This window comes from Piliocolobus tephrosceles, chromosome 20, assembly GCF_002776525.5.
Source record: "Piliocolobus tephrosceles isolate RC106 chromosome 20, ASM277652v3, whole genome shotgun sequence".
In the NCBI taxonomy this organism is placed as follows: domain Eukaryota; kingdom Metazoa; phylum Chordata; class Mammalia; order Primates; family Cercopithecidae; genus Piliocolobus; species Piliocolobus tephrosceles.
The window spans coordinates 52,754,804-52,767,565 of record NC_045453.1 but is presented as its reverse complement, the minus strand read 5'-3'; the positions used below and the strand labels follow the sequence as shown (position 1 = coordinate 52,767,565).

Genomic DNA, 12,762 nt, shown 5'->3' with positions numbered 1-12,762 from the left:
ACTAGAGTCCAGGAGGGATCGCAGAGGCACTTAATGTGAGCTGCCACGTGGTGAGACACTGCTACTAGCTCAATTGCTTGTATGTGGCAAGACTAGTTAAAATCTCTTGGCTTTGGTTAGTTTTACCTCCCTTTCCCTATTCCTAATGAGAAGCAAAATTGAATTTTAGTTTTACCTTCATTCTCTGTTTGACTTCTTACAAAGATGATAACTAGGGTCCTGTAGAATCGGGAGATGGGTGGAGGGCAGGAGAGAGAGATCAAAATAAGGAAGAGAGGAAAAAGGTCCACAGGAATCAAGAAGTAGCTTTACTTTCTTGTTGCTGGTAATCTTCCCTCTTCCTCACACATATCATAGGATCACAGCAGGATTCAACCTGACTTTTTTCTTTTTGCAGATGAAAGAATATTTTAAAAGGACCCAGGATCTCTTTCCTTTTACAAGATCTTTATGCTTTAAATGCATAGGCAGAGAGAGAAGGAGGGTATTTAGTCTTATGAATTAGCTTATCCTTGCCAATTATTCCTTCTATATTTAAAAAATATTATGTATGTCAACATTCATCTCTCCCAGTGCTACTTGGATTGAAGCCAGATGATGCCTCTTCTCAGTACCAGTAAGGACATAATACTGGAGTTCTGTTCATCTCCTCCTTACTTACTTGAACACAGTTCTGTGACCTCTTTTTGGAAGTCATTTAGAATCTCATTTTACAAAGTACTGGATACCATGGGGTGAATAACCTGAGTACTTTGTTTCCCCAAATCCTAACTGAAAACTGTTGGTTCCTCAGAGATGTGAAGCATTCACCTCACTGTGCTTGTGTCTATGTTGAACTCTACCACAGCCTTATTACTGTGAGATCAGCTGGAAATGATCCTTCTCCTCTTGTTTTTTCATATGAAAATAATAATTTTCTGACTCTAATGTAAATCTTACATTTGTTTCCTTTCCTTTGGATTACCCAGATTGCCTTATGCTACCTTTTTGAAGCATGAAGGTTTTAGGGAGAGCTGAAGATTGTTATCTAGTGGAGCAGAAGCAAAGACAAATGCAATTTCACATTGTCAGTGCTTCACGCTTATTTGCTGCAAATGTAATTTTCAGAATATGATACATCCATTTTAGGACTTGGTTTTCCTGGCTTTGGCTTCTCATAGGCAGGATGGTCTAATGAATATCATACCCTCTGACTAATAGTCAGAGTTTTTAATAGTGTTTAATTTTAATAGTGTTTTAATTTTAATAGTGTTTAATTGGGAGGACATCTGAAACACTGAACATTCTTCTATCCTTCTGGGACTTAGGTACTTTTCTTTTTACTGATATGCAAATATGTTAAAATGCCTACCTTTATATGTTAGGTAAAGTGATTCTTATACTTGAGCACATCAGAATTACTCAGAAGTCTTATGAAAAACACAGATTAATGGGTTCCACCCCAGAGATCAGTAGATTCAGTAGATCTAGGGAGGGACCTGAGAAGCTGCGTTTCTAGCAAGTTGCCAGGTGTTGGTGAGGCTGATGCTGCCATCCACAGATTACACCTCAGGTAGTACCTTGTCAGAATATACAAATGCATATATATTTTAAAATGCACAAAAATGTCTGAGTTTTCTCTCCTTTCCTAATTTTTTCTCTTTTCTCTCCTGTAGCTGAATCCCTTTTTCCCTCATTTTTTAATTCATATGGATTTGCCCCATCATCTCGCTGAGTTCAGAATATTTACCAACAAACATATTTTTTTAAAATAACTTAATTTGAACATAACAGTGCTGGGGTCTGAAAAGGACCTTTTTCATCCTGTATTCATCTTCTTCCATGGTATTATTTATGGAGATGTGAGAAGGGATGTGCCTAGAAAGATGGGTTTTTTGTTGTTGTCAGTTTGTTTGTTTTTAAAACAATGCATTCTCACCAGAAGGATGGAGCTCCTTGTTTCCTTGAGTAGTGGGCTCCATTGCATGATGGCATCAATTTCCTGAACAAGGTGTAGCATGCCTTCACTTGCCTGGCATTCCATGGTCCACCTCACAATCCTCTTTCTCTGCATATCCCATAACTTTTGTTCCTGGTGGCCTCGAGGCCTGCTGTTAATATAAGTTTCTGTTCTAGCATATGCGTGAATGTGAGCTGTTGTGAGCCATAATTTTAAAAATTACAACAGAAGCATGCTTCATTGGGATAAGTTGATGAAATTTGATATTGATTCCTTATGAGTTAATGCTCTTAATTCAGGGGGGAGAAGGGGACCCAGAAAGGCTGGGCCCCGTATGCATGAGGAAATGACATCCAAGTGCTCTGTTGGCCAAAAGCATTCATTCTGTGTATAGCTCACTTTTCCAATGCCCATTCCAAAACAAATAGGGAAGGGAAATCCATATGAACTTTTAACAGTTACTTTTTAAATAACTTTCCAACAATGTTTTTTAGTCTGTGCATATATTTGGGTAAAGAGTTGTCACCAAGGTCCTCTTCATTGACCAGGTTTTGCTCACATCTGCTTATCTGTCATTATTCCATTGAAGTTTGCTTTATTTATTCATGTATTCATTTATTTATATAAGGGATGACCGGGCACACAGTGCTGTCCTCTAATCCTCAGTGAACAGAAAGGAAGTTTACTGGACCCACTGCCTACACACACACACACACACGACTGGAGCTGAGTCAGTTAGTAAACTAGATTTTTCATCATTGCCATGAAGTTAGGATGACATCACTGCAGGGACAGCATTGCTCCTGGTGCCTCATGTCATAGCAGGAGCTCCTTAGGTGTCGATTTGAAAACAGTGATGTCACCAACCTCTTAAGTCCTGTAATCATTCATGGACCCTCTGCCCAGAGAATTCTATATTGTTTATAGCTTGTAAATATGCTTGTGCTGATTAATTTTCATCATTGCAATTGGTTCATTTTGAAAAAAATAGTTACTCAAGAAAATGAAATTTGTTGAGGGCCCAAGAAATCATGGATTGTTGTAGAAAGCTGTTATGAAAACGAGATGATGTTTGCCTGTGTAACATTAGGATTTTTGTTGTTACTGCTTTTGGGGTTTTGGAGGGGCACTTAAATTAGTATATTACCTATTTATTTGAACTATTTTTGGGGGTTGGTGTTTGCTTTTTAAAAATATTTTGACTTCACATTTTATAGACATTTATGCCAAATGTCTTCCCTGTTGTGTGGGACCTGGAAGACAGTACAGTTGACATGCACACTGTATTACGTGTCTTTCAACTTTTGAAGGGGAAAAATGCATTCTCTCTCTCTCTAGTTCAGGGAGACTAACCCAAAGTACTCCCAAATTTGGACTTTTTGACGTGTATTTTAAGGAGAAAGGCAGGAAGGCAGTGAAGTCCTATCTTTGTAATTATAAATATGATAGTCTAGATATACTTTGTTTTATAAATTATAAACTTAGTAATGTCTAATGCCTCAAGGCCAAGAAATAGCAACCTAAATGGAGTTATTTTCTTATCATAGCATCAACGAGATCCTCGATTGAATGAAATTTTATTTCCATTTTATGATGCCAAAAGGGCAATGCAGATCATTGAGATGTATGAACCTGATGAAGATTTGAAGAAAAAAGGTAATAAACATGAAAAAGGACTTTTTTTCTTTAAAACAAGAAAATATGCAACTTTTAAAGCCTTGGTTTCTTTAAAGATATCTGTAAATGCTTTGAAACTCCCTAGAGCCGTGGATTGATGACTGATATTTTTTTTTCTCCTCTTAAGTTCATATATATTTTAGCTTTTATCAGAATTAGCCCATGTTGACTGAAGTATATTGTGAAATTTATTGTATTATTAAATATATTATAGTGATGTTTCCCCATATACTTTCTTATATTAGATTATATTATTCCATACTGCTTGAAATGTTAAAACAACCAATACAGTCTCTACTTGCAATCTTTGAAAATAATTTCTGTCATATAAAAACTTACATGTCTTCTTTTTCTCCCTTTTGTTTTGCCAAGCCAAATAAATTTAATATGTGATTTGATATGCCCTCTCCCTGCTCATTTGACCTCTGGTATGAAAGATAAATACAATTAATATGAAGTTAAATAGGAATCGCCTTAGCTAATTGCTGGTGTTTCTGGACCTTGGCCCCTTTCAAAGAAACTTTGGAAACAAAGAGTTGTTCGCTCAAATATTTGTCAAAGGAAAGGCATGGGGAGAAATTTTAAAATCAGTCCCATAGCAGTGAGAAATGCCTGCAGAACATGGGAGGGAGAGCTGGGGGTACCTGAGCTAGAGCCTTTGGTCTTATGTCTCAGTGGAGAATTTAAAGAGATGAAGGTTCAAGTTCCATCAGTCCCATATGTCCATGAATCTCAAGGCCTCAGTTTCCTCCTTTTTAGAATATATATTTTTCTTTATATCTAATGCCAGTGAGTGTGGCTGAATGGTCTATATGTTATCTGGATCCTCTTTATAGATATGCCTGGCCCTCTGCACTCCATGATTTCACCCCTGATATTTTTCCAAGCCCAGTAGTTTTCTGTTTGGTTGTAGTTGTACATTTACACTTTCTGCTATGGCTGAAGATACCTGTTCTGCAAGAATGCTTCATTCCTTCCCTCTGTGTCAATATTCTGAATACCGTAATTTATTCACGTTGCTTATGATTACAGCAAAGGGTGGTACAACTTGGTAGAAAATCTAACACTTTGCAGTGGCAGGAGGTGATATGATTCTTGTCACTTCCCTGTGACCTTGAGCTAGGAACTAGCCTCCTGGGGCCTCATTTTCCCTTCTTGTAAGGTGGTGGGCATCATGCAGTAATTTCGTTAGTGTTTCCCTTCCCTACCTTCATTCTTTGAAGTTCGTAGAGAGCTGACTGGGTGCCAAGCACTGTGCCAGATGCTAGGAATTCAAAACAATAAGAAATGTCCCCAACCTTGAAGGCAGTTGCCATCTGTTCAAGGAGAAAGACAAGTGATTCAACAATTCTGTGGCAGTGTGATAAATGTCATGACTGAGGTGTGTCCTTGTTTATTTCCAAATTCCTTCTAAGTTTTAAAGGACTGTGAAGTGACTATTGACACATCAAAAAGGGTAGCTTGACCATTTCACAAGTGATGGAAATTTTAATGTCTGTCATTTTCAAGTGTGGGTGAGAATGCAGTACAAAGCCATTCTTATAAACTTCTGGTAAGGCCCTACATTGGTACAACCATCTTGGGGAATATTTTGGCAATAGTTTATAAAGTGAAAAATATGCCCCTTATACAGCCCAGCATTTTCACTGCTAGGTATGTACCCTAGAGAATCTCTCATACATTTCCCAAACTCTGGATGCCAGAGCGGCACAGTTCTCAGATCTCTGCTCCATCTATACTCACTGTGTACCTGAGCTCATCCAAGCCAATGGCTTTACATTTCTTCTATTAAACTCTCCAGTCCTAACCTCCAGCTTACACTACAGACCTGTAGTGGAACTCTCCATCTGGATGCTGAATGGGCATTTCCAATGTATATATACAACGTATTTTGATCCTTCCTACCCCTAGATTTGTTCCTTTCGAAGCCTATAAAATAGTACCATTATTTACCCAGTCAAAACCACTGGGCTCATGTTGAACTTGTTTCATTCTTTCACATCATGTCTGGTTCATTTGCAAAACCTGTAAGATCCAGCCTCAAAAGAAATCCTAAATAAATCACTTCTCACTATCTCCAGCATCACCGACTATCCAAGCCTTCATCATCCCTCTCCAGGCAACGCCTTCTACTTCCTACTCAGTGCCCTACAATTTATGCTCCACACAGCAGCCAGAGTAAATCTTTTAAAACCAAATCTAATCATGTTATTCCACCCTTTGAAGCCCTCCAAAGGCTTCCCAACACATTTAGAATAAAATCTAAAGCACTTAGTGAGGACCAAAGCCCAACTGATGTAGCCTTTGGCTCCATCTCCAACCTCATTTCAAGCTACATTTTTCCTTGGTCACTTGCTCTGTCTTGCTGTCATTGAATGATATTGGCATGCACACACCTGCATCAAGGTCTTTGCACTTGCTGATCCTTCTCCCTGGACTGGTGTTTCCTGGGTGTGCGTGTGGCTTGCTCCTCACACATGTACGTGACCTCAGAAGTGCTTTCACTGGCCCGTATTTAACACGGCATCCTGTCATGCTTTATCACCTTCCTTCCTGCTTTTTCTGTCCTTCTAGTATTTCTTTGACATTATAGTTATTTGTTTACTGATTTGTTTCTGTCACTCATAATATGAGAGTTTCATGAAGGCAGGGCTTACCTGTTTCTTCTATCACTGCATCTATCCTGGTGCCTCTAAAAGTACTTGCTCTTTAGAATGAATGAAGGTGCCCAAGGAGAGAGGTATACAAATTTCTACTTTCATTTTTAATTAGAAATGACCTAACTATCCATCAACCAAATAATGGATAATAAATTATGATATATTCATATATGGACTTCTGTACCTTCAGTGAAAAATAAATGAACAAGATCTACCTGTATAACTGGTATATAAGATTAAAAATAGCAAGTTGCAAATGCACACAGTGGGATAGCTTTTACGTAAAATTGAAAACAGCCCAAACTACCTGTTGTTTGGATAAATGCATATGTAATAAGATTGCAAAACCATTTTGGGTGTAAACACCAAAACTAGGGTAGTAGTTATCTATCTGGTATGGAATGGAATTGAGGTGGGGTATACAGGATGCTTCAGTGGCATCAAGAATTATGTATTACTTTAAATTTAAATCAAATAATCAAAAATGTAAATCAAATAAGGCAAAATGTTGAGGTCTGACCACACTAGTGTAGGTCCATGGCTATTCATTATGCTATCATCTGAACACTTCTGTAAGCTTGAAATCAGTTCATAACTTGCAAGTTCTTAAATAAAACAAAAAGTTGAAGCTGTCGATGCATCAGCCATTTATAAGTTGCGTAAATACTGATTGTTACTCCTGTAGTTACCACATGGGCTCTACCTCATGTCAGAAAGCTGTGATTGAAATGAAGGGTGCCTTTTGGGGCCACGTTTCAATGACCACTGTATACTCTTCTCACCAGTCCCATAACCTGACTTTTAGATAAAATTGAAAACTGAATTATTTAAATTCAGAAGCGCCATCATCTCCAAGAAAAATCCCTTTTCCAATTCAGTGAGAACAATAATGTCTTATAATTAATACATTTTCCATTTTTAAAGAGCACCTCTCATATCTATTCTCATTTCCCATTATGATCATCTTGGAAGTCAGATAGGGCCAGTCTTTTTCCCCAATTGACAGAAGAAGGAGCTGAGACCCAGGAGCCAAAGGAGTGAGTGGCAAGAGCAGAACTTGATACAGGTCCCGTGGACCCCTGGTCACCATAACTCCCCAGTGCTGTGTTTCTGAACTTGGGACCATGTACATCTGCCATCATGGATGTAAAAGCAAAATGCCACTTGTTTGTGGAATTCATTATGTTACTTATAGTGTGCAACTCTCTTATTTCATTCAAGTTCTGACAGATGAAGGTTCTTGGGAAAGAGACTATGAAGAAGTTTTTACCCTTATAATTTAAGCTGCCTTAACTTCCACGAATAAAACATGAGATGTACATCTTCAGAGCTACACGTGCTACTAAGATGTTCTTTTTCCCCTAGGCCTTATATCAAGTGATGGGTTTTGCAGATATCTGATGTCAGATGAAAATGCCCCAGTCTTCCTAGATCGTTTAGAACTTTACCAAGAAATGGACCATCCTCTGGCTCACTACTTCATCAGTTCTTCCCATAACACTTATCTGACTGGCAGACAGTTTGGTGGGAAGTCTTCGGTAGAAATGTACAGACAGGTTCTCCTGGCTGGTTGCAGGTGAGGAACTCAAGATGGCAATTTGCTTTTTGTGTGTGATGCCCTTTAGTTTAATTTACTTTTCTCTGAAAAATAGGAAATAGTAATCAGGATGAAAAGGATATTTGTTTATTCCCTTTAATGGATTATCATGGTCATTTAACCTTGAGAGAAGGACAATATCTCTTACAGAAAAACTACTGGGCTCATGTTGAACTTGTTTCATTCTTTCACATCATGTCTGGTTCGTTTGCAAAACCTGTAAGATCCAGCCTCAAAAGATCTACAGTCATCCAAAAGACTTTACTGTAAAAAGACTTTTCTTTACTGTAAATTTAAAATATGCCCCCAAAACCACAAAAAAGAAAACATGTAAGAAGTCAATGTTGAGTTTTCTGTTGATTATAGGTACTTGTTATTAGCGCCATGCTCTAACCAATTGAGCTAACTGGCCATTGATTATAGGCATTTGTAAATTAGCTTTATTTTTAAAATTTAAAAATTTAGTTCTCTGAGAATAGAAATTATTGAAAATAGTTTTGTTTTATAGAAACTGGCAAACATTTGAGGTTTAAATTATGGCAAAAGTAATGAAAGTGAAATATAAGAAATGTAGTTACATTATGATTTTTTTTTCTTGGTTATCAATTAAACAATACTTTTTTTTTAACTCACTATTTTTTTGGATATGGAAATACGTTGAAAGAAATTAACTGTGTTACTACTTCCATTTGCATACTTCCTCTGAATACTTGAGTGTGAATCACTAGACATTTTCTGGAATGGCCAAAGTAGCATCATCCAGCCTATCAAAATTAAAAGTAATTTTGATGTTATCAAAAACCCAGCCCACATTCATATTTCCCAGTTGTCCCCAACCAAATTGTTTTTTTGTTTTTTGTTTTTTTTTTTTAATTGAGACAGAGTCTTACTTTGTTGCCCAGGCTGGAGTGCAGTGGCGTGATGTCGGCTCACTGGAACCTCCGCTCCTGGATTCAAGAAATTCTCATGCCTCAGCTTCCCAGGTAGCTGGGATTACAGCCTCCCAAATAGCCATTACACCTGGCTAATTTTTGTATTTTTGGTAGAGATAGGGTTTTGCCATGTTGGCCAGGCTGGTCTCCAACTCCTGACCTCAAGTGATCCGCCCGCCTCGGCCTCACCACGCCTGGCCCCCAAATTGTCCCTTATTGCAGCTTTGTCACAAGTAGGATTTCATCCCAAACCATGATGCTTGTTATATTTTTTAAGTCTCTTAATCTCACTCAGAGAATCCCTTTTTGATAATACCAACCAGATAAGGAGTATAATGTGGTTTTTACCTGTATATGCCATGAAATAATCAGGTTACTTATTCAATTTTCTGTTCTGTAAGAAAACAACTTATTTTGATGTCTTTCTTTAATTTGTATACACACTATTTTATTGTAAAGTTTCAATATTGTAACTTCACTATGTCCCTAGATGTGTTGAACTTGACTGCTGGGATGGAAAAGGTGAAGACCAGGAACCAATAATAACTCATGGGAAAGCAATGTGTACAGATATCCTTTTTAAGGTAACTTTTAAAATAATTACATAGACTTTTCCAAACTCTGTAAAAATGCAGGAAATAGGGAGATGGAGAAGAGAAAACAAATGATTCATTTTCTCAAGCATTGTACCTTCATATTGTCTTCTTTCAGTCTTGAGGAAAAAGTCAAGACAAAGATCTTTTCCACTGAATGTCCCCTTCATGATACTTTTCCTGCTTTCAAATGGTGACTATGTTATGTAACAAGGTTTCTCTGGCAGAGTTTACCTAGTTTTACTTACCTTAAAAACAGTGTCTCCTTTTGTTATGTACTTATTTGCTTATTTACTTTGCATTATTCCTAAAGGACTTCAAGGTGGCATAAAAAAATAAATTGAATACGGGAATAAAATAGATGGTAAATAGGGCCTATACGAGTAAGACAGGCTGGGCGTGGTGGCTCACGCCTGTAATCCCAGCACTTTGGGAAGCTGAGGCAGGTGGATCACCTGAAGTCAGGAGTTGGAGACCAGCCTGACCAACATGGAGAAACCCTGTCTCTAACAAAAATGCAAAATTAGCCAGTCATGGTGATGTATGTCTGTAATCCCAGCTACTCGGGAGACTGAGGCAGGAGAATCGCTTGAACCTGAGAGGTGGAGGTTGCAATGAGCCAAGATTGCACCATTGCATTCTAGCCTGGGCAACAAGAGCGAAACTCCATCTCAGTAAATAAATAAATAAAATAATAAGAGAATAAGATAATGAGGTTAGACTAATCAAAAGAATGAAATTCTGTGGTTGGCGAATGTCAGCTACAGCTGTCCGTCAGTTTGGTGTAACTCAGGATAGATATTACAACACCAGCAGCAGCAGTTCTCACCTCCACCTACATGTGAAACATCACCATGGGTATTTTCAACAACACAGGTGCCACTGGGCATGGTGGCTCACGCCTGTAATCCCACCACTTTGGGAGGTGGAGGCAGGTGGATCACTTGACGTCAGGAGTTTGAGATCAGCCTGGCCAACATGGTAAAACCCTGTCTCTACTAAAAATACAAAAATTAGCTGGTCTGGTGGCGAGCACCTGTAATCCCAGCTGAGGCGGAGGCAGGAGAATTGCTTGAACCCGGGAGGCGGAGGTTGCATTGAGCCCAGATCATGCCATTGCTCTCCAGCCTCAGCAACAGAGTGAGACTCTATCTCGAAACACACACACACACACACACACACAGATGTCTAGATGCTATGCATAGTATTTCTCTTAGCCAAGATGTTGGAGAGTTTTGACCAGCAATGAATTCAAGATAATACTTCCTGATATATACCAAGAGTATATTCAAGTGGGAAGCCATGAATTTGCACAGCCAGGAAGAATAACTAAATGACTACCATAAGGAATGCCTCAATAAAATATTTCAAGATTATGTAACCTTGGGCTTTATCATGTCAAATGGATTTGCCTAGATAACTATTGTGAAATATTTTTCTGATTAACTGAATGATGAGATTTGCCCTGTGATTAGCTACAAACCACTAAGAATTTGGGGATTTTTACCAAATATGATGCTCTGGTTGTAGAAGTGCTAGTTTGAAACCTTCCTTTCTGAAGCTAAGCAGAGGCAGGGCCTCTCCTATTTCATGGAGAATAGTGAAAAGGGAAGATTATGTTTAGATCCTTCAAATGTTGTTTTCTGTAATTCAGCTCTGTGTTACAGATGGGGGGTCCAGAACACTTTACTGGATCACTTACATGTTGCTTGACCAACCAGAACCCCTTCCCCCGACCTTGTAACCAGGCTAATAGGAAACAAGGGATACTGTAAATGTCACATGAGTACACAGAGGTCTACATCAAGTTAATGAAGTATAGCCCAAGACTGATTTCCAAACACAGAGGAAAGTCAGTAAAAGCCTCCAGCAGTCCTTAGGTTACTGCCCACAGTTTTCTGCACGAGGTGGGGAGGAGTCATACAGTGGTCTGGAGTGAGAGCCTCTGTGCCAGAGATCACTTGCTCCTCAAGAAGAAAGGTGGACTCTGAACTCCTGGCTTGGCAGATTAACAAGCCGGAAACTGGCATGCCACTTAGGTGAAATCTCTTGTAAGTTAATAGCACCATAATTAAGGAGAAGTAAAAGATAGCTTAAAAATTGTCATTAACCATTAACTGCACCCTGGCTGTAACCGCAGGAAACTCAACCTGTAGAGGTATCGAGATAGATGGGGGCTCCAAGTCTGAACTGCTGGAACTGACTTCCTGAAAGACTCAATTAATAGTCTCTGAATAGTGTTGAGTGCCTTAATTTTTTTGCTGTTTTCTCTCATTAACATTTTTTTTTTTTTTTGTCTTTAAAGGATGTAATTCAAGCCATCAAGGAAACTGCATTTGTCACATCAGAATATCCTGTAATTCTCTCCTTTGAAAATCACTGCAGGTATAATGATCCATTCTGCCTCAAGTCTCTGTGTGGTATTGTTTCCTAACCCCTAATGCCCACTCCCGCTCTACATCTTTTTAAATAGTTGAGTAGTTTGTTTTGTGAAGTGCCAAGTTCAAATAATCCTCCAGCAAGGACACCTACTCTTATGCAAAGCAAAAAACATTAAAATAAATAAATAAATAAATAAATAAATAAATAAATAAATAAATAAATAAATAAAAGAAAACCAGTCTTGCCCTCACCAAACCAAATCATTTTAATGTGTTTCAGAAATACTTGTTCCAAACAAAAGTTCAGAGATTGGGACACCTTAAAGTTCCATTGAGTTGGAAGATGTGGCAGTATATTTGAAATCAGACTTGATTAACTTGAAAGACATTTTTTATTCTTCTTTCCAGCTCTTAGTTTTGGAACAGAATCTCCTTCTCCGTCTTTTAAAATTATACTAGTTAAAGTTTTTGGTACATCTCACATTAGCATTAAGAGGACAATCGTGCATTTTGCCAAGTGAGAATCTTAATTGCCTAGGAATGGGTGCTTTTTATTCTTGGATGGTTAATGGGTGTTTGAATTTACAAATGCCACTTTTTTTCTCTCCAGCAAATATCAACAGTACAAGATGTCCAAATATTGCGAAGATCTATTTGGGGATCTCCTGTTGAAACAAGCGCTTGAATCACATCCAGTATGTATTTTTAGCAAACCATATTTCTAGCATGAATGAATTTGTTTTGAAATTTTCTGAAGGGTCAAGTAGTACTGGAGGACTAATGCTAAAGATCTTCATATTTATTTAAATTCTTTGGTACAGAAAGCTTACATCATGCTTCAGAGGGATGTAAAGAGACACAAAATAAACATCTGGTTCAATTTAATTTGGAGGATCTTTGGGTCTTATGGTTTTTCAGATCTCAGTCTTAAAATTTCATAAAGCACCCAGGCCAAGAGTCCAGATTCAGGTCAGTCATTCTCA

General features: G+C 38.2%; 1 protein-coding gene across 1 annotated transcript in view; it reads left to right on the top strand.

The window, feature by feature from the left end:
• The window catches only part of PLCB4 (phospholipase C beta 4), a 266,056-nt gene that overhangs the window by 160,799 nt on the left and 92,495 nt on the right, over positions 1–12,762 (top strand). Inside the window, exons 11-15 of the mRNA XM_031934696.1 lie at positions 3,487–3,595; positions 7,642–7,852; positions 9,296–9,389; positions 11,704–11,783; positions 12,390–12,474. Of these exons, the coding sequence (XP_031790556.1) occupies positions 3,487–3,595; positions 7,642–7,852; positions 9,296–9,389; positions 11,704–11,783; positions 12,390–12,474 (579 nt within the window). The remainder of the gene's footprint in view (positions 1–3,486; positions 3,596–7,641; positions 7,853–9,295; positions 9,390–11,703; positions 11,784–12,389; positions 12,475–12,762) is intronic.